The sequence below is a fragment of the Sycon ciliatum genome, chromosome 5, assembly GCF_964019385.1.
Source record: "Sycon ciliatum chromosome 5, ocSycCili1.1, whole genome shotgun sequence".
Classification (NCBI taxonomy): domain Eukaryota; kingdom Metazoa; phylum Porifera; class Calcarea; order Leucosolenida; family Sycettidae; genus Sycon; species Sycon ciliatum.
Genome location: NC_088647.1, coordinates 27,009,906 through 27,032,610, shown reverse-complemented (window position 1 = coordinate 27,032,610; position 22,705 = coordinate 27,009,906). Strand labels below are relative to the sequence as shown.

Here is a 22,705-nt window from a genome sequence, read left to right as displayed (position 1 = left end):
GAGAACAGCCTAATCTACAAGTCTGTTCTTTGGCACCAGGCAGTACTGGAATACGGCACATGTTAACTTTGCCTAGCTGTCAGAGAGTTTGTTTCCGGTGGATGTGTGTATGTATTCGTATGGCTATTACTGGCACTTGAATGTTCATTTTTCCTTACCGCGTGTGTGTGTGTGTGCGTGTTTGTGTGTGCGTTTGTGTGTGTGTGTGTGTGTGTGTGTGTGTGTGTGTGTGTGTGTGTGTGTGTGTGTGTGTGTGTGTGTGTGTGTGTGTGTGTGTGTGTGTGTGTGTGTGTGTGTGTGTGTGTGTGTGTGTGTGTGTGTGTGTGTGTGTGTGTGTGTGTGTGTGTGTGTGTGTGTGTGTGTGTGTGTGTGTGTGTGTGTGTGTGTGTGTGTGAAGTGTCCAAGGGCAAAAGTGCCAAGAGCTTCCGCCACCGGGAACTTCCTGATTCTGACCCGTTGACTGGCTATAAGGACAAGCCAGCCCGAGAGGAGGTTAGGAGGTGCCATTACATGTATCTGTTAACATTGTCACCAGCAAAAACTGTAGGATTTGGTTTCTGGTAGTGGTGAAACGAATATACCGAATATTCGAATATTCGTTCGGCTTGTCACATTTGAACGAATATTTCTCATGGCTAAAATTCGTTAACCCGGTATGCAGAGTTTACCGGGCGACTTCAAAACTTCCGTAACTTCGCGAATACTTGACCGAATCGCTTCATCGAAAGTCTATCGGCATTAGAAAACTCTCAGCTACCGTCTCGACCAACCCGAACGCGATCTGAGGTCCTGGAAAGCAGTTATGGCGATCGAACGAAAAATCACGTCTCAAGCGTTTTTGAACATGTAAAATGCTCTTCAGCTGCGGACTTTGTGAAAGTTGACCTAGAAATGATGGAGAAATATGTGCCTTCGTTTGTCATGCCTTACAATAGTGACAATATCCAATCAAATGACTGAGAGGAGTTTTGATATTCGTTCACCACTAGTTTTTGGCTAAGTCGGCGTTCGATTTTCATCTACAGGTTTGGGTAGAAACTACTTCTTTCGGTAGAGGTGTTCGTTTTTTCTACTCTGAAGGATAGATTCTACTTTCCTCTACCGGCTCTACCAGGAAAACGTTGGTTGAAGCCGGTAGAAGTTGGTAGATGTGCGGGAATTCCAGATCAAGGAATTGTCCACAACCCCATGCAGAAGAGAAACATTTCACGTGCATAACGTGAAAAACTACTTAATCCGGTAGAACAGCGTTCATGCACCAAGGCTGCGTTCGTTTTAACTACCTGGTAGAGTAGAGTTACTCTACCGATAGAGGTAGATGGTGGAGGTAAGTGCACGAACGCTGTTTTACCAGATTTAGTAGTTTACACGATATCTACGTGAAATGTTTCTCTTCTGTATGGAGTTGTGTACGAATCCTTGATCTTGCTGGAAATCCCGTAGCTCTACCAACTTCTACTGGCTTCTACCAACTTTTTCCTGGTAGAGCCGGTAGAGGAAAGTAGAATCTACGGTTTGGAGTAGAAAGTTTTTCAAAAAACAAACACATCTATCGAAAGAAGTAGTTTCTACCCAAACCTGTAGATCAAAAACAAATGCCCCCTTCGGTGCCTTCCGTAAATGCCGATATTTATTTAGAAACGAAAACTAGTCGCTTTTCTTCAACCCCTCTCCCTCTCCTTTCTAGGCATGCTCACGCGTGCGAAATGTACATCAATATTTTTCGAGAAACGAACAGGCGCTCAACCCCCCCCCCCTCTAAACGACTAGTTTTCGTTTCAAAGGCAAGACCACAAAAAACTAGAGATTCCCGGGCCCTCCCGCACCAAAATCGAGCCAAAGCCAATTTATTTTTATTTTTTAACAGTTCATATACAAACACTTACAGTACAGTACTGGTCATGTGAGTAGATCTGTGACGTGCAGTCAAACCCAGGCTTGTACAACTCCCTGATGTACAGATCAGGACCATCGTTGGCCTAAAAGTTATACAGAAAAATTGAATCGTGGTAAACCGTGTATCTGTTGTCTGTAAAATAATGAATAAAAAAATTAAAATTACTAGAAAATATTTTAAAAAAGAATCTCAGCATGGCATGCACATACATACATAGGAAAAATAAATGAATAAATAAAAATTCGCCCGCACCAATTTCACATGGGTCCTGCCCGGGAATCTCGATTTTATTTTGGTCGCCTAAATACAGGTAGACTCCCTCTAATTCAAATACGGTATACAGTCGTCCCTCTCTAATCCGGCACTTTATAATCCAGCACCCTCGACAAACCAGCACAATTTTCAGTAGCCAAAATGTCCTCTTCATGTACATTGCAGCAGTAAATCAGATTTGTTAATCCAGCACCCTCCCTAATCCAGCAGATTTTCGTGGCACAAATGGTGCCGGATTATAGAGGGACCACTGTAATTCGAACATTCCGTGTAATTCGAACTTTTTCGTCGTACCGATCTTCTACAAGTCACTTCAAGTCGAAATCGAATGCATAATTCGAAGTACGAAAAGTGCGCCGGTTGGATAATTCGAACCCAGTCTTCGTACAGAAGAGCTGTTTACAGTACATTGGCTATGTCCTTTGAACGCTTATTTCGAAGTGAGATTGAGTTGCTATCCTTGTAATTCGAAGTTCATTCTTTTCTCCTTCTCTAGCCAAGAGTAGCTCAAAAATCGATCGATGGTCCGCTGCAGAATCGACAATAGCGTTCAAGAAACCCACCTTCTCTCGAAATTTGATTCAAGCCCGTGCGAGGCAAATTGCAAAGGTTTGATTGAAGACAACTTCTTCCAGGTGGGTGACTCTCTTCGCGGATCTCGATGGCCTTTCTTACCGCGCCAGCTCGTGCGCGGAGATTTTGGCGCACAACAACACTATTGTCGTAAATATTGTCTATGCCTTTGCTCCACTTCCGTTCTTCAGAACGACGTGCTGCTGTCCAACGGCCTTTCATGACGCGGATTAGGCAGCGCAGTTCTTTTCCGTTGAAATTGTTTCAGGAAAGCTGCAGTGACTGACAACTTCTTCACTAGGAGATGAAGATAATGTCAAAATGATTTTGTGTCGATCCAGTGTTTTGATGATCCGTGGACCGTTGTACATGACCCGTACCTATATGTAAAAATAAAAATGTGCAAACAATATTCAGCCTGCGATTTCAAGCATTTTGACATACATATCAGTGCATGGCGCTGCGCTGCATTTGGATAATTAGAAGTTCTGGATAATTCGAAGTTAGGGCCTGGCAATTTGAGGTTCGAATTAAAGGGAGTCTACCTGTATATTAATATTAATAGGTTAATTATTAATATTGACTGGTTTGAGGGAAAGAGGCAAACGGGAAAAGTCTGAAGAAAAATTGACTGTCACCACCAGGACTCGAACCAGGGACCCTCTCTTGTAGCCAGCGATGCTCTAACCACTGAGCTATGGTGTAGTCGTCATCCCAGCAGAGGCCGTTCAACATTTTCTTCAGACTTCGTAACTCACACTTCCTGTGAATCCACACAGGCGGGTGGGACGCAGCCCTCACTGTAACCCACACACTTCACGTACAAACTAGTACGCGGGGAGCCCCAAGTCATAAAATATTGACTGGTTTGAGGGAAAGAGACAAACGGGAAAAGTCTGAAGAAAAATTGACTGTCACCACCAGGACTCGAACCAGGGACCTTCGCTTGTAGCCAGCGATGCTCTAACCACTGAGCTATGGTGTAGTCGTCATCCCAGCAGAGGCCGTTCAACATTTTCTTCAGACTTCGTAACTCACACTTCTTGTGAATCCACACAGGCGGGTGGGACGCAGCCCTCACTGTAACCCACACACTTCACGTACAAACTAGTACGCGGGGAGCCCCAAGTCATAAAATATTGACTGGTTTAATTATTAATATTAATATTAATAGGTTCGGCCTCATTTCCTCTGTGCTGGGCTGATGAGTTCAAAAAGAACGAAACAGCATGCTGTCCGCAGATTGAGTGTATATTAATATCTATATTTACGGATGGCCCCTTACCTCTACCATCTACCTTTATCGGTAGAGTAACTCTACTCTTCTCTACCAGGTAGCTAAAAACAAACGCAGCCTAAAGGATTTCGATAAACAACCTATGCAAGTTGATGAAATGAGTTTCATGAGGTGTTTGGAGCTGTCCGAATCAGTAGGACTCGAAAGTGATGACGTCAGAAGTCAAAATCTAACGACAAATAACAACCTTCGGATCCACTTAGGTCCAGTTTTTGTATGAGTCCATACACGTTTGATAGGCTGTCATAATGAATAGTATCCCGTTTTGGATTTGTCACCATAGACGTAAACGGTAGTCAGAAAACATAGTGTGATGACGGCCCTACAAGACAAGTTAGGCACACAACTTTTCCCGGGCGGAAGTATGGTCATGATTATTGGAAAAAGTTCAAAAATCTTAAAATGTACCGTATTTTCCCCACGTCTGTCTGTCTCCATTACTAGTACGTCCCCAATTGTAGTACATGTTGGGTGTGGATCGAAAATATAAAAGGACACGTCTCTAATAATAGTACATGCCGGAATGATGTGATGGGCATTAGTGGGGTACAGATACCAGGGTCCGCCTTACTTCGTTTTTCTTACCCGTTCATCGTCATTGTGTCTTTGTACACTGATTCTTACCATGGTTGGGTGTATTTGCAGCCTTACAGCATCATTATCACGAGTTGTTTGCCACCCAACCCAGGCAATCAATCTTTCCAGAAACAATAAAAGTACATGTCTCCAATACTAGAACAGTCTCCTATAGTAGTACAGGTCTGACCACCTTTGCAAAAATAAAAATACGGTAGTGGTGGAGGTGATACTCAACAAATCCTATATTTATAAAAATTATAAGGTTTGACAGTTTGAGACATTGTACTAGAGAGGTCGTGCACAACGAAAATCCGTAAGATTTGGTTGTAACGGCCTGACCTAACGGAAGTTGTATGAACTTACGTCAACCTTTGACAGAAAAATAGCTGAACAACGAGAATTACTTTCGTTGCGATCCGGCACTGTACTGGCACGCAGTAAAAAGTACGACTGGCACACACTTAGTGTGTGTGCATGCCTTTGCTGTCGAGACCTGTTTCCTGTCGGGTTATGTACTCTTGGTAGAATGGGTTGCCTCTGGTTTGTGATGCGGGCGAGTGGATGCAGTTGACAGTAGATGTCTTGTGTGGAAGTAGACCCATGACTGGCTTTCCCAGCTGTTTGGCTCTGTTCCAGCACTCCTTTCCATTGCATTTTTCTTGTCTGTTCTCTATTGAAGGCTAAGCCAGAGAGTAAGAAGGGTGCCAAGAAGACCAAGCAACAGCAAAAGCCAGCTCCAGAGCAACAGCAAACTGAGCCAGCTCCAGAGCCGACATGGGATGAGAAGGATGATCGTGAGCTGGTCGCTGACCTCCCAACGTCTTTGCTTGGCAATGTGGCCGGCCCTGAACCAGTCCAATCAGATTCGAAAACTGCAAAGCCTGGAACGCCATCCGACGAAAAAAAGATCTTGAAGACCGTCGTCCCGGGCATCCGTTATCCAGATGAAGGTAGGTGCTGCCAGAAATGACTGGAAAATGAAATAATGAAGAGGCCCTATATTGCGATTTTGGAAATATCTTTCGCCCACTGGTTTCAAGAGTTGATTCCTTTAAGTCGGATTTTGATGAATGGAAGCAAGAGTACATAAACCAAAGTGTGCAACTGTGAATATCAGATCTGAAACAGCGTAGTTCGTGCACTACGTCACCGTGATGAGGTCAGCCAAGCCACGAATTGCGTTCAGCTCAAATTTTCGTGTTTCATAGCCCGGAAATCAGCCAAGTTTGCTTGATTTTAGACGTCCAGTTTCAGGATTTCGGTGTTTTTGTGTGACTGTGTACGCTGCGTACATCCACCGACAAGTAAAGTCACCAGGCTATCCGTCTCAAAAAACCGAAATCAGGACAAACTCAGTGACCTGCACCACCGTGACTGGTTACACAACTTTTCACCGTACCTGTGGCGTACCCGATGATGTCGTCAGAAATGACGTACTGCACAAATTACGCTCCCACAGGAACCATCACGAGTTGCACACTCTGGTTTATCTACTCTTGACGGAAGTAATAAGCAATTGAAATTCGGAACCTCCGAATTTGACTCGCAATAGTCGGGAACCATTTCGAAATGCAGAACCGCTCTCAAGTTGATTAACTTGATTTACTACCAACTATACCATGGATGTTTCCTCTGAGACATTATGTGTATGTCAACACTGTGCATATGATGGCATCGTTGCCACTGTCATTTTGTTTTTGTCATTGTTGATTGCATAAGCATATCTGGACTGTTGTCTTTTTCTTGCTGTAGACATGTGGCGTCCTGATAATCCCGAGGGTAGGAAGTCCTACGACGGGATCTATTTAAGGCAATTTTCTGGTTACGCCGACCTGCCTGCTAACTTGCCAGTGGAGGTTGAGATTAGTCGGGTGAGTTGGCTGCGCTTTCTGGCTATTTTCTGAAGCTAGCACCACTCCAGTTATGCCTGTGTTTGGTGTTGATATCGACACTGACTTTTGCTTGTTTTTCGTCAATTCTTATTGATTCGTATCGATTGTTGTCCAGTTCATATGTTCCATTTAGACGTAGTATTCCTTTTTCCCACTGCTTTCTCTGCAGCGTCTTTCATTTGCTGCAGCTTCTGCAGTTTCTCTGCAGTCTCCGAATCCCAAATCCCATCAAGATCAGAGTGGAGAATCGTGAGTATGAGTATGCTCTGTCTGTCTCTCTGTGCCTCTCTCTCTCTCTCTCTCTCTCTCTCCTCTCTCTCTCTGTCTCTCTGTCTCTCTGTCTCTCTCTGTCTCTCTGTCTCTCTTCTCCTCTCTCTCTCTCTCTCTCTCTCTCTCTCTCTCTCTCTCTCTCTCTCTCTCTCTCTCTCTCTCTCTCTCTCTCTCTCTCTCTGTCTCTCTCTCTCTCTGTCTCTCTGTCTCTCTGTCTCTCTCTCTCTCTGTCTCTCTCTCTCTCTCTGTCTCTCTCTCTCTCTCTCTCTCTCTCTCTCTCTCTCTCTCTCTCCTCCGTCTGTCTCTCTCTGTCTGTCTGTCTCTCTCTCTCCTCTTCTCTTCTCTCTCTCTCTCTCTCTCTCTCTCTCTCTCTCTCTCTCTCTCTCTCCTTGTCCCCGGTCCTTTTCAATATTTGTTTCCAGCTTCTGCTGGACTCACTTGCAGCCCCTGAATTAAGTTGCCTCTCCTATGATTTTAAATCTGCCCCTTTGCAAGTGTCCCAAACAGCTTTTGCTGATGACTTAGGCCTCTATAGCAAATCTAGTGCAGGTTGTCAAAAACTCATTGCGGTCACGGAGGACTTTCTCTCGTGGACCCAATGTATGCAGGCGGCGCCGCACAAATGCAAAAGCAGTGCAGCAAAGCTTGTAGATGGCCGGTACAAACCTTACGATCCCTGCCTGACGATGTCAGGGAGGAAGATCGCTTTCATTGACACTGCAGAGTTCAAGTTCCTGGGGCGAAGGCTGCATGCTGATTGCTCTGAGCAGACCCAGCGGGAAGACATCCGTCAACTCACTGTATCTCTCATGCAAAAAGTAGATGGCTCTTGGCTTCAAGACCACCACAAGCTATGGCTTTACCACCATCTTGTAGTGCCCAAGCTTTCTTGGTCTTTCCAGGTTCTTGAACTCACACAAGGTTTTGTACGTGAACTGCACTTTATGTGTTTGCCATTTCTGAAGAAATGGTCAGGCCTACCTCGATGCGCAAACTCTGCCATTCTTTTTATTGGCAGTCGCAAACGCTTTGGCTTACGCCTCCACTACCTTCCTACGGTGTGGAAAAAGTGCCAGTCCATCAAATGGCACATTCTTCGATCGAGTGGGGACGCGCGCATGAGGGCGCTGTACACTCTGACGCGCGCATGAGGGCGCTGTACACTCTGCGTCGGAGTAAGGATGCGAAGCTGACAAAGCGACATGCGGCGACAATAGAGCTGGAGTGTGCAGAGGCATCAGTAGGTTCAGGGACTCTCCATCCACCGTCATCTTCAAGTCATCGTGCAGGGTTGGGTGCTCGTGCTCCGAAACAGCATTCCAAACCCCCGAGGAAGGATCTCCTTCAAACATTTGAGGAGATCAACGCGCAGGAGCAGATTTTGAGGCTGAAGACTCTTCAGGTGCAAGGCAAGTGGTTGGAGTGGACATCGGTGATGTGGCAGGACCTCTCGTGGAGATCCCTTTTGTATGGTGGTACTGGTAAGGATTTGAAATTTCTTCTCGCATCAACCCTCGACGTGCTACCTTCTCCGACGAACCTACGCCGTTGGGGAAACGCCGTAGTGGATCCGTACTGTAAATTGTGCCGTGCCTGGGCCTGTACTACGCGCCACGTGCTTGGCGCTTGTCGCGTAGCGCTGGACCAGGGACGTTACACCTGGAGGCACGACAACGTTCTCGGGGTCATCGTCAGGAACATGCGTGAGGAGATTCAAATCCGCACTGCTGCAAACACCGTACAAACCGAAAATTCAAATGAGCTTGACTTCATCTCGTTTTGCAAGGCGGGAGAGAAGCCAGTTCGCGTTCAGCCCAGACGGAAGTTGGTTAAGCCTGATCTCCTGGCAGCGGCCTCAGACTGGAAACTTCTTGTCGACACAGTTAGTGCAAAGATTTCTTTCCTAGCTGTGTTGCACTTACCACCCTAAGACCAGATATAGTTCTGTACTCTACGAGTCGTAGGATTGTATTCTGGATGGAGTTGACAGTTTGTGCTGAGGACAGATTCAGTGTCAGTAACTCGCGGAAGGACATGCGGTATGCGGATCTGGCCGATCAATGCCGAGCAAACGGGTGGCAGGTCGTTTCTTTTTCGGTTGAGGTAGGTGTGCATGGTTTCATCCCGGACTCTCTTCGGAGGGCTCTGAAAGCGCTTGGGTTTTCTAATCGAAGAATAAAATTTATTTGTAATTTGTGCAGTAAGACGTCTCTGCGAAGCAGCTACATCATCTGGTTGCGACGTCAACAAAAACACTGGTCGGAAGATCCACTTTTCTGAGGTACTGTATGTGGGGCTCCGTTTATTGAGGGTGCGTTGAAATTTAATCTCTTTATCTTTTTATTTCTTTTCTATAATTTCCCCATATGAGTTCCTATCAGTTGCTGTGAACACCTTGAGTGGAGAGCGCTTGCTGGAGCGTTGAACCAGGTTCTTAACCCACCATACCCAGTTCGCAAGGCTGGGCGGGGTTGTGAGCAGGCTTTCATTTCATCTTTTCTTATTATTTCTTATTATTTCTGCTTTTCATCTCATTACAAAAATTCTGCGCTTTTTCTCCATCTGCGCATAAAATCTAGACTGACAACCTGCTTGTTAAATCATGCACCTGCTTTCAAGCGTGAAAACCCTGTTGTAGAGGTCTCAGTCCTCATTTGTTAGACTTACCTGTCTTTTAAAATGTAACTTACTCTCTCTCTCTCTCTCTCTCTCTCTCTGTCTCTGTCTCTCTCTCTGTCTCTCTCTCTCTCTCTCTCTCTCTCTCTCTCTCTCTCTCTCTCTCGCGCGCGCGCGCGCGCGCTCTCGCTGTCTCGTTCTCTCTCACGCTCTCGCTGTCTCTCTCTCTCTCTCTCTCTCTCTCTCTCACACTCTCTCTCTCTCTCTCTCTCTCACTCTCTCCCTCTTTTTTCTTTCTCTCTCCGTCCCTCCCTCCCATTCGTGCACCGACACATGCAAACACAAACATCCGGATCATAATACTAGTTCTACCATGTTGTTGAGACATGTACAAGTACCATAGTTCTACCATGTACACCCGTCACAAGAGAGGCCCTGAAGCACTGATGACACATTATACTGAAGCTCCACTGTTCCGAAGATGAGATGATTACAGTGTCGAACATCAAATCGCCTTGTGTATCTTTAGCACTGTATCATTATCAATTATCATTTCAATCATCAATACAGCCGCCGGGGAGTCTCCACTTACCGCGGTCATCTTTCTCTTTTGTTCTCTTTAGATCCGTTCCCCCGCCTCCGTCGCAAGGTGGCCGAGGCTCGTCTGGTGGCCGGCAAGGCCGGACCAGCCGAAGCAGCGTCTCGTCACAGTCTTCGCGCAAAACGGTCACACTCCAGATGGACACGACAGCAGCGGTGAGTAGGTGTTAGCAAGAGTACATAACCCCCCAGAGTGTGCACCGCCTGATCCAGCTCTGCATAGGGTCTTTGTCGAGCATAGTCGGATCTTCTGATGTCATGCGTACACACCACACTAGCGCAAGGCCGGTCTTGAGGCAGGGCACCGTTGTTTTTGATCGAAGAGTACCCGCGACTCCCCGGGTTCCCCTCAGATGTGTACGGTATTATCAAGAGTTCATAACCCCCAAGAGTGTGCAACGGGCATAGACCCAGCGCTCGGCGAAATTCCTACATGATGTCATGCGCAGCTTGTCGTCCGAGGTAAATTTGGGTTCTTTGCGATTTCTGGAAACTATGCCCTGAACTGCTCCTAACTCAAGGCTGTAGCCTCGACTTTTTGAAGCTTTATTTGAAGACATTTCGGACGTACGTCCAAGTCGTACTTTCTCAAAAACAAACTCTTTCTCCAAGAATCCATGGACATCGCGACAGGAAGAAGTGAGGAGGCTGTTAAAAATATTGCATTGCCGTCGAGGACAATCATTCTGATAGCTGTGCAACTCAGCCGAAAACTGCTCCTTCGACGTATTCTCTCAAGTTCCTCAACCATTTGAAATCATCTTCGAGGAAAGCACCGGAAATATGCCGATGGCCTGGGGAAGAAATTGTTCTTGAAGAGACTGCCTGCACTGGGGAAAGAAGAATGCGATGAAGAGTCACCATTGCATCGAAAAAATAAATAGTTTTGTCTTTAGGGTGTGCTTTGTTTTACTTTTGCTTCTTGAGGCTCAGACTAGAATCACAGTTTAGGCAGTTTGCGCTGGGGAAGCATCCTGGTTTGACTGTAAATTTTAGAATAATTCATCGACGTGACTCATCGCACTGCACCAAAAATGACGCAATGAAGGAATTCCGCCGAGCGGGCTTCCATACAGGGACTGATCAGGAGTTGCACACTCTTGGGGGTTATGAACTCTTGGTATTATGACGCAAAGATCCGATTCCTCTCGACAAAGACCCTATGCAGAGTTGGATCAGGCGTTGCACACTCTGGGGGGGGGGGGGGGGTATGTACTCTTGGTGTTAGTTGTGCTCTCATTCAATCCCTTGCCTGAGCGTTGTTACTGGTACGACCAAGCGCTGAGCATGACTAACTGCCTGGTGACGCTTTTCTGTAGGAAAGGACACCAAGCTGTACATAAGTACAAAGGCGACCACTCGCTCAACGCGACCGACGACCACCCGCCCGCGACCACGTTGCACAGTGCTAGTACATGTAAATGAGGCGTGCAGCCTTATGAGCTGCACACTACCAGCCTTTGACACCAGCCTTTGACTCAGTGAAGCTACCAGTTGTGTGATCGTGTTAGGTGAATTCCGACCGCAAGTGCTTCTGAAATGGCAGCATGGACTTGCGCTGCCCGTCCTGCACTGGCCCTGGAAATGATGCAAACCCTGCTGGATGTTTGTTTTTTTCTTTCTTGTGACGATCTTCCGAAAGCAAATATCCGCTAGTCTAGGGAGTGGATCTAGTACTGATCCGAGCTGGTCTAGTGTACCAGCTTTGTACTCATTTTTTTGATTTTTGTTTTTTCACTTTGAGAGTATCGCATTGCTACGACAATTCTAATGAAAATGACAAGACTAACAGCAACCGTTTGTTGGACATTTGAACTCCTCTTTTCTTTCTTAGATGTTTCTCCGAACTTGACTGGGTAACTCGAACACCTCCTTAGTTTTGGTAACATACTCGGGCTGGCCTGGGCGTCTTGGCCTTTTCACACTACGCTGTATGTAGGATTGGCATGTTTTGTGCGATGGTTTATTCATGCACGTGCCTTGATGATGTTTTTGCGTGCTGCAGGCTCTAATGCCCTCATCGAAGCCACAGGTGCCTCACCAGCCTACCGGCGCTCAGAGTGCAATGCCTGCGAATTTCCACCAAGGCTTTATTGCGCACATGGCACCAGGCCATGCCGTCAGCGGTGGCATAGCTGTCACTGCAGCCGCTACAGTTGCTTCCACGTCAGACGCGAAACCGATGCGCACCAGTGGAGCCAGGCAATGCCGTCAGCGGTGGCATGGCTAAATTAGCATACTGCCCACCGAGGGTGCGCAAATGGCCGCCGAGGCCAGCAAACCGCCCGCCGAGGGCTAAACTAGCATACTGCCCACCGAGGGCGCACACATGGCCGCCGAGGCCAGCAAACCGCCCGCCGAGGGGTAAACTAGTATACTGCCCACCGAGGGCGCTCAAATGGCCGCCGCGGCCAGCAAACCGCCCGTCGAGGGCTAAACCAGCAGACAACCCATCGAGGGTGCGCAAATTGCCAGGATAGACTTATCACTGTAAAGTCCACTACTTCGTGATTTTTATTTGTAGAATACATGACAGGCGTATTCAGTGTGCCTCGCAGGACTGCGAGATGCTTCAGAAGACCAGGTTCGACCTTTCTGGACCGCCATTCACCGACGGTGGGCTACACGATGCTGGAGGAGCTAGATTCCAGTGAAAACCCAAGATTTCTTTGCTCCTGGACGCTCCAACGTGTTGTGATATCTGCCAGGTGCGCAGTAACTAGTATTTTCATCGCTATAGCGAGGACGACGCCGATCGGCAAACTCTCGCTCACAGCCATCACCAGCCTCTCAAAACCATCACTTGGCATCCCCCAGAGGTATAGGAGAAAGCCAAAACAGCTCTCAACAAACAAAAGCTAAGGACGATGGAAAGAGAGCATGTCAAAAAGAAGACTAACAGTATGAAGTTCAAATGGTTTTGAACACTCGTACCACCAACTATACCACTTTCAATAAATCATGACGCCATTTTGTTTTAACATGAATATCGCGGATTAGACGCCGGATCCACGATTGTCCATAAAATTTTGCCAGGCCACACGCGGCGCCCGTGGTTTAATCACGAGATGGTCACGTGACACGCACTCGCAGCGCTCCATCACCAGCATGCGTGTGCATGGGCTAACTAGGCTTTGCTGCGCAAAGCCCACATATTTCTTCACCTTCACCCTGTGTTTGACCTGTTCTGCTGAATGTTATTTTTGTCCACACGTTCAGCGTGAGGTTCTCTATCTATGCTTTTGCTGTAGCTCTATAAGTTGCTGTATTTTGACATTTTTTCCAGTATTCCCTGTACTTACCCATGATGAGAAGGGAGCGAAAACTTTCGGTTACCAAATTGGCTTACTTGACTGTGTGGATTGCGTCGGTGCTGTCACCTTTTCTTTCGAAATTGGATACGCCTCCAATTTTTTTCCTTACAAAGCCAATTTATTTTTATTTCTTAACAGTTCATATACAAACATTTACATGTACAGTACTGGTCATGTGACTAGATCTGTGATGTGCAGTCACACAAACCCGGGCGTGTACGACTCCCTGATGTACAGATCAGGACCATCGTTGGCCGAAAAGTTATACAGAAAAATTGAATCGTGGTAAACCATGTATCTGTTGTCTGTAAAATAATGAATAAAAAATTAAAATTACTGGAAAATATTGTAAAAAAGAATCTCAGCATGGCATGCGCATACATACATACATACATACATAGGAAAAATAAATAAGTAAATAAAAATTCGCCCGCCCGCACCAATTTCACATGGGTCCTGCCGGGGTATCTCGATTTTATTCCCGTAGCTATGCAGAAGACGTTACTTCAGTAACGTCTGGCGCTAGCCAGGGTCCACACAGCTTTAGTTTGGTATTTGTTTGTTTGTTTGTTTATTTGTGTCACGCCTGGAGCTAACCCGTACCTGTCCCGTACCGTACCATTAAAGGCTAAGGGGGCGTTCGTTTTTGATCTACAGGTTTGGGTAGAAACTACTTCTTTCGGTAGAGGTGTTCGGTTTTTTTCAACTCAAAAGGGTAGATTTCTACTTTCCTCTACCGGCTCTACCAGGGAAAAGTTGGTAGAAGCCGGTAGAAGTTGGTAGATGTACGGGATTTCCAGATCAAGGAATTGTACACAACCCCATACAGAAGAGAAATATTTCACGTACAGAACGTGAAAAACTACTAATCCGGTAGAACAGCGTTCGTGCACTTAGGGGCCTTCCGTAAATACCGATATTACCGCCTCCCCCTCCCTGAGAAACGAACACGTACTAATTGTACATAGCATCGATATAATTTGATCTTTTTTTTCTGGGCATGCTCATGCGTGCAAAATGAACATCGATATTTTTCGAGATACGAACAGGCGCTCAACCCCCCCCTAAACGACTAGTTTTCATTTCTAAATAAATATCTATATTTACGGATGACCCCTTACCTCTACCATCTACCTCTATCGGTAGAGTGACTCTACTCTATTCTACCAGGTAGCTAAAAACAAACGCAGCCTAAAGGATTTCGATAAACAACCTATGCAAATTGACGAAATGAATTTCCTGAGGTGTTTGGAGCTGTCCGAATCAGTAGGGCTTGAAAGTGATGACGTCAGAAGTCAAAATCTAACGTAAAATAACAACCTTTGGATCCACTTAGGTCCAGTTTTTGTATGGGTCTACACACGTTTGATCGGCTGTCATAATGAATATTATCCCGTTTTGGATTTTGTCACCGTAGACGTAAACGGTAGTCAGAAAACATAGTGTGATGACGGCCTTACAATACAATATAGGCACACAACTTTTCCCGGGCGTCAGTATGGTCATGATTATTGGAAAAAAATCAAGAATCCTATATATGTAGTGGTGGAGGTGATACTCAACAAATCCTATTATATTTGTAAAATATTAAAATCTCGACTAGTTTGAGGGAAAGACACAAATGGGAAAAGTCTGAAGAGAGAAAAAATTATAAGATTTGACAGTTTGAGACATTGTACTAGAGAGATCGTGCACAACGAAAATCCGTAAGATTTGGTTGTAACGGCCTGACCTAACGGAAGTTGTATGAACTTACGTCAACCTTTCACAGAAAAATAGCTGAACAACGAGAATTACTTTCGTTGCGATCTGGCACTGTACTGCTGGCACGCAGTAAAAAGTACGACTGGCACACACTTAGTGTGTGTGCATGCCTTGCTGTCGAGACCTATTTCCTCTCGGGTTATGTACTCTTGCTAGCCTTGGTAGAATGGGTTGCCTCTGGTTTGTGATGCGGGCGAGTGGATGCAGTTGACAGTAGATGTCTTGTGTGGAAGTAGACCCATGGCTGCCTTTCCCAGCTGTTTGGCTCTGTTCCAGCACTCCTTTCCATTGCATTTTTCTTGTCTGTTCTCTATTGAAGGCTAAGCTAGAGAGTAAGAAGGGTGCCAAGAAGGCCAAGCAACAGCAAAAGCCAGCTCCAGAGCAACAGCAAACTGGCGCAGCTCCAGAGCCGACATGGGATGAGAAGGATGATCGTGAGCTGGTCGCTGACCTCCCAACGTCTTTGCCTGGCAATGTGGCCGGCCCTGAACCAGTCCAATCAGATTCGAAAACTGCAAAGCCTGGAACGCCATCCGACGAAGAAAAGATCTTGAAGACCGTCGTCCCGGGTATCCGTTGTCCGGATGAAGGTAGGTGCTGGCAGAAATGACTGGAAAATGAAATAATGAAGAGGCCCCATATTTCGATTATGGAAATATCTTTCGGCCACTGGTTTCGAGAGTTGACTCTTTTAAGTCGGATTTTGATGAATGGAAGCAAGAGTACATAAACCAGAGTGTGCAACTGTGCATATCAGATCTGAAACAGCGTAGTTCGTGCACTACGTCACCCTGATGAGGCCAGCCAAGCCGCGCATTGCGTACAGCTCAAATTTTCGTGTTTCATAGCCCGGAAATCAGCCAAGTTTGCTTGATTTTAGACATCCTGTTTCAGGATTTCGGTGTTTTTGTGTGACTGTGTAAGCTGCGTACATCCACCGACAAGTAAAGTCACCAGGCTATCCGAAATCAGGACAAACTCAGTGACCTGCACCACCGTGACTGGTTACGCAACCTTTCACCGTACCTGTGGCATACCCGATGATGTCATCAGAAATGACGTACTGCACAAATTACGCTCCCACAGGAACCATCCCGAGTTGCACACTCTGGTTTATGTACTCTTGACGGAAGTAATAAGCAATTGAAATTTGGAACCTCCGATTTTGACTCGCAATAGTCGGGAACCATTTCGAAATGCAGAACCGCTCTCAAGTAATATTATTTACTACCAACTATACCATGGATGTTTCCTCTGAGACATTATGTGTATGTCAACACTGTGCATATGACGGTATCGTTGCCACTGTTATTTTTTGTTTTTGCCATTGTTGATCGCATCAGCATATCTGGACTGTTGTCCTTTTCTTGCTGTAGACATGTGGCGTCCTGATAATCCCGAGGGTAGGGAGTCCTACAACAGGAGCTTTGTAAGGCAAATTTCTGGCCGTGTCGACCTGCCTGGTAACTTGCCACGGGGGGTTGAGAATATTCAGGTGAGTTGGCTGCGCTTTCTGGCTATTTTCGGAAGCTAGCACCACTCCAGTTATGCCTGTGTTTGGTGTTGATATCGACACTGATTTCTGTTTGTTTTTGTCAATTCTTATCGATTCGTATCGATTGTTGTCCAGATCATATTGTTAGGTACCTCCGTCATTCTCACCTTTCGTTCCGTTGGCCTGGGTAGTTACTTGTGTTGCGTTACTGCAACAGCACTAAGGGTAAATGCCCATGCACACTCTCTCAGTCCAACACGACCATCACACTCAGGTAGGAATTACAAACTATACTTGATGAAGACAGGAGGAGAAGTCGAGAACACAGGGAACAGAGTTGGCATGTAAACAGCACAGGCACGCAACAGTTACCGCTGGTGCATGCGAGGTGCATGTGCGTACGCGAAGGTGTGAAATAGGAAGCGGGGTCAAATTACATATGGATGCACTATGCCAAATATATAGGCACAGGTAGGTGACTGTACATCTCCCCCCGAAAAAAATGCGAACGGAGGGACACGAGAAAGTGTGGAGCAAAGAAGAGAGGAAAAGGAACGATAGCAGTTCTGGAGCGGGTACCAACGTGAGCATTACTCAGAATGATAGAGAGAAGAAAAAAACAAACATGAAAAGAACACAGTCATAGTTCAACTGGAACACATGGAGTAAACAGTGTTACTGTGTTCAGGTATTGGCAGCATAGCGTTGCGGCACATGGCGAACACGGATGGATGGTGGTCTGCGACCGGGTGGCAGAGGCTTAGCAACTCGAGGACACTGCGGCACAGGCAGAAGAGGCGGCAGAGTAGAGTGAGCTGGTGGGTGCAGGGCAACATGCACAGGAATAGGAACACCATACTCAACCTCATACAGGGGCTCAATGGAGGAGGGTGAGCGGGAGGGATCAGGGTGTTTAGCTGACGTGGATGGCAACGCACGCATGTGGCGACGATTTCGGCGGACAGATGACCCAGGAGTGAAATAGTCGACAACAACTAGGTAAGCGGATCCTTTGGCTGCACACAGATCACACGCGATCTTTGACCATGGAAGAGATGGGAACTCGGACGAGATGAGCGGCTCGGCTGGGTTAGGACGAGCCTTGGCACAGGTGGCACAAGACATCACATACGACTCAATGTCCGTAGACATACCAGGCCAACACATCACAGCGCGCGCACGAGCACGACACTTGCCAACACCTTGGTGACCCTCGTGACCACTGGCAAGCGCGGCGTTGCGCTGGGATGCAGGGATGATGGCACGTTGGCCACGGAATATGAGACCATCAGCAATTGAGAGCTCATCGCGAACAGCGAAGTACGGGCGGAGGCTAGCGGGGACCGAGGTGGGCTTGGCTGGCCACCCGTTGAGGATGAGGGCACGGAGGCGACACATGTCGGCATCAGCGTTGGTCGCGTTCCGAACGTCGACCAAGAGCGGGTCGGTGGAGCAATGCGATGTGACGGCAGACACATGCAGCTGTACCTCATCAGCAAGATCACTAGTAGGCAAGGACTCTTGCGGAGCACAGGATAGGGTGTCGGCAATGACGAGTGATTTGCCAGGCACATGGAGAGCGGTTGGGTTGTACCTCATCAGCCGCATCAGGAGTCTCTGGCATCGCAGAGGAGAGCGGGCGAGATCAGCGGAGTTGATGAGAGGCACGAGAGGCTTGTGGTCAGTCTCGACGGTGAACTGAGGACCGCCGTAGATGTAGTGGTGGAAATGCTCGCATGCCCAAACGATGGCGAGACACTCTTTCTCAATCTGGGCATAGCGCTGCTCAGTAGGAGATAGAGAGCGGGACGCATAGGCAACAGGGCGCCAGCGCGAGCCATCAGGCTGCAGGAGGACAGCACCCAGTCCGTAGCTGCTGGCATCAGCACTAATACGGACGGGCTGGTCGGGCGAGAACAGTGCCAAGCAGAGAGCAGTAGTAGCGAGTTCCTTGAGGCGACAGAAGGCAGTTTCTTGCTGGGTGTCCCACTGCCAGGCGGTGTCGGCCTTCAGGAGAGCACGGAGCGGGGCACTGACATTGGCCATATCTGGCACAAACTTCGACAGAAACGTGAACATGCCCAGAGCACGGCGTAACTCGGGCATGTTGGTCGGTGACTTCAGAGCTTGGATGGCAGACACCTTGGCTGGGTCTGGGCGGACACCGTCAGCACCGATGAGGTGACCCAGGAACGTCAGGGACTTCATACGGAGGCGACTCATGGCGGGGTTGAGGAGTACGCCTGCAGAAGCGAGAGCTGCGTGGACAGCAGTGAGGGCAGCATCGTGCTCAGCTAGAGTGGCACCGAACATGAGAATGTCATCCATGAAGACGACCACGTTGGGAATGTGCCCAACGATTTCCAGTAGGTGACGCTGGAAAACCTCTGGCGCACTGGTGATACCAAAGGGTAGACGGTTGAAGTGAAACCGGCCAAACGGTGTCATGAGCGTAGTGAGTGTCGCACTGTCGTCAGCAAGTGGCACTTGCCAGAACCCAGACGCCGTGTCAAGCGACGAGAAGACCTTGGCTCCGGACAGCTTGCCCAGGGTGTGTTCGATGGTCGGCAGAGTGAAGTGTGAACGCTTTACGGACTGGGTCAGGCGTTTGAGATCCACGCAGATGCGGACGGAGCCATTCTTCTTGAGCACGGGCACCATGGGCGCGCACCAGTCGGTCGGATCAGTGACTGGAGAGATGACTCCCATCTGGACCATCCGGTCAAGTTCCGTTTTGACCTTGGCTTGCAGGTGGATGGGAACTCGTCGTGCAGTCTGGCAGTGATATGGTTGGGCATTGTCTTGCAGCTCGATGGTAGCTGCAGGACCGGACATGCGACCAATGACAGGAGGAGCGGACGGAGGGCTTGAGGATGCCTCGGATACATCGCAAGACAGGAGGTTCAGGTCCTGGCACACACTGCGGCTCAGGAGGTTGCTGGGGCCATCAACAACAATAACACGGAAAGTAACGTTGCGGTCCTTCCAGGAGCTGGCAGCAACAAATGCGCCGTGTATGGGTAGAGGTTGGCCGTCAGGTCCAGTGACCTTAGTGGAGATCGGCGTGAGCTTAGGTTGAGGACTGAGGCTATTGTAGGAAGGCAGTGACAGGAGTGTGCAGTCTGCGCCAGAGTCCAGCTTGAACAACACTGACTGGCCATTGATGGGGAGCTCAACAAGCCAGGGTTCAGTTGAGTCAGGAATGGATACTGAACTCAAAACACAGATACTGGGTTCCTGTGACTCGGATGAAGCACTACCCATAAAACAACTCGCACTAGCACTAGCAGAATCACTCACCGGATGGTCAGACATCTCGCTCGCGCCCACTTGATGAGAGCTACGACACACTTTGGCAAAGTGACCACGACGCTGGCACTTACGGCACTCGACGGACCAAGCAGGACACTCACGGCGCGAGTGACTACTGGATGAGCCACAGCCGGAGCAGGGAGCGCGCGGAGCAGAGGTTGCTGGAGGGCCACGTGTTGAGTAGCTAGGCGCGGACTGGCGAGATGCAGCGGGAGCATTCTTCGGTCTGCCAGTTCCACGAGATTGTTTGTGATGTCCGCGAGCGACAGCGGCTGCGACGGAGGGCTGAGTGGCTGCGGAGCGCTGAGTGGCTAGCTGGATTTCGAGGGTCTCAGCTGCCTTGGCCTCCTTGAAAACATCGGCGAGGGTGAGGGAGCCTATGTCCTTTTTCTGCATCGCCTTACTCACTTCAGAATCAGCCATGTGGGCGACGAGGTGATCGCGGATCCGTTCTGACGGCTTGTCGAAATGGCATCTCGCCGCGACAGAGTGGAGTCGGCTTGAGAACGTGGCTACGGACTCACCGGGGAGCTGGCGGAGACGAGCGAACTGCGTCCGTTCGTGGATAACATTGTCCGCAGGTGCAAAGTATTTGTCGAAAGCATCGACCACTTTATCGAAGTCGTCCTTGTCGGAATCTTGGGCGAAGGACAACTCACGCTGGAAGATATCATCCGCAGTTGGGCCCAGAGAGTAGATGAGAGTGGATATTTGGACGTCTGCAGATTCGGAAGAGAGTTTGGTAGCAATCTGGAAGCGTGAGAATCAGCTTTTCCAGCGGGGCCAATTCTCAGGTGCGGAAAAGTCGAAGCTTTCAGGGGGCTGAAATTTCGCCATGGCGAGCGGGTCCGGTGGCGAGGGTTCGGGGTACCAGTTCTGAGACCAAGTGTTGCGTTACTGCAACAGCACTAAGGGTAAATGCCCATGCACACTCTCTCAGTCCAACACGACCATCACACTCTGGTAGAAATTACAAACTATACTTGATGAAGACAGAAGGAGAAGTCGAGAACACAGGGAACAGAGTTGGCATGTAAACAGCACAGGCACGCAACAGTAACCGCTGGTGCATGCGAGGTGCATGTGCGTACGCGAAGGTGTGAAATAGGAAGCGGGGTCAAATTACATATGGATGCACTATGCCAAATATATAGGCACAGGTAGGTGACTGTACAACTTGCGCACCCATGTTTGCCATAGCTACCCAGGCCCTATATATTGCGTCAACTCTCTCCAGATCTCTCTCTCTCTCTCAACTCTCTTCAACAAATCTCTCTCTCTTTCACAGTGTAGTCGTTTAGTTCCTCTTTCTCTCCGTCTCTCCGTTTATGATAAATGTCTTCCCACTATTAGTATCTGTCCCCAGTTGTTCCTTTGTGTCTGGGATGGTGAGTCCTTTTGTGACTCAACATTGGCGCCCGGCTTTTGCCGAAGCCCGCGACCCTGGGATTCTCCTGCTCTACCGACTGGCCGCATAATTCGTCTCGTCTATATCAACCTCGTCTCTCCTACGCCAACTTCGACTCGTCCGTGTCAACCTCGTCTCTCCTACGCCAACCTCGTCTCGTCCGTGTCAACCTCGTCTCTCCTACGCCAACCTCGTCTCGTCCATGTCAACCTCGTCTCTCCTACGCCAACTGCGTCTCGTCTCTGTCAACCTCGTTTCGCCTATGTCCACCTCGTCTCGTCATGCAGGTCAGCTACCTTTCTCTCTTTTATTTTTTTGTATGCGTTCCTTCTTCCTCAAATTTATTTTCGGTTTATTTGTTTCGTGAATATTTTTTGTAGTGTGTGTGCGCGCGTGTGTTCATAAAACATTACCAAGTTAGGGGTCCGATCATGGTGAGCCACGCTCTAAGTTTTGGATGTTTAGCAAAAGTGTAACTAGGCTGTATTAGCCGTGCAAAATACTAGTAATTCACGTTCCTCGTCAAACTCCAATAGTTATTACACACTATAAGTAGTACAGGAATGTTGTAATGATCTGTAGTGCATTTTTAGTACACACTTTTGTGAGATACGTGCGCACGTGCAATATGTGTGTGTGTGTGTGTGTGTGCTTTTTCTCCCTCAGTCATTTTTTAAATCTTTTTCTCTCTTTTTTTCTCTCCGCGAGGACGCGGGATTTTTTTTCATGGAGGGGTGGTATGTTAGGTACCTCCGTCATTCTCACCTACGTCATTCTCACCTTTCGTTCCGTTGGCCTGGGTAGCTACTTGCGCACCCATGTTTGCCATAGCTACCCAGGCCCTATATATTGCGTCAACTCTCTTCAGATCTCTCTCTCTCTCTCTCAACTCTCTTCAACAAATCTCTCTCTCTTTCACAATGTAGTCGTTTAGTTCCTCTTTCTCTCCGTCTCTCCGTCTATGATACATGTCTTCCCACTATTAGTACCTGTCCCCAGTTGTTCCTTTGTGTCTGGGATGGTAAGTCCTTCTGTGACTCAACATATGGGCCTCAACCAGCGAAAACAGCCCTTAGGGTCAACATTTTCAAAATTCCTTTTTGGTTAGAAATTTGTTGAACCATATCTACTGAAGGACCTCAGCCAAGAAAAAGTTCAATATTCCGATTCAAAACGGGTGTGTACACCAATATACAATATGTACTCCAAATTAATTGGTGCAATGTATGTATACGATGTATGTGTACAATGAATATTCAGCATTCGAAGGTGAGTGGGCAGCTTGAATACTTTTGAAATAGTGCAGTAAGCAGCTATAATGACAAAGAATAGCTGATGAGTGCGGAGAAATGGTCGACATATTCGCAGCTGCATCCTGCGTGGAGGCGTTCCGCAATCTCGTCTTCCATGTCTTC

The 22,705-nt window shown here is 47.8% G+C and overlaps 1 protein-coding gene across 3 annotated transcripts in view; it reads left to right on the top strand.

Moving 5' to 3' along the window:
• The window catches only part of LOC135818206 (protein piccolo-like), a 130,455-nt gene that overhangs the window by 49,508 nt on the left and 58,242 nt on the right, over positions 1-22,705 (top strand). For all 3 annotated transcript variants that reach the window (XM_065331555.1, XM_065331554.1, XM_065331556.1), the window contains 7 exons: positions 398-492; positions 5,299-5,569; positions 6,372-6,490; positions 6,681-6,760; positions 10,021-10,153; positions 15,395-15,665; positions 16,452-16,570. In XM_065331555.1, the coding sequence (XP_065187627.1) occupies positions 398-492; positions 5,299-5,569; positions 6,372-6,490; positions 6,681-6,760; positions 10,021-10,153; positions 15,395-15,665; positions 16,452-16,570 (1,088 nt within the window). The remainder of the gene's footprint in view (positions 1-397; positions 493-5,298; positions 5,570-6,371; positions 6,491-6,680; positions 6,761-10,020; positions 10,154-15,394; positions 15,666-16,451; positions 16,571-22,705) is intronic.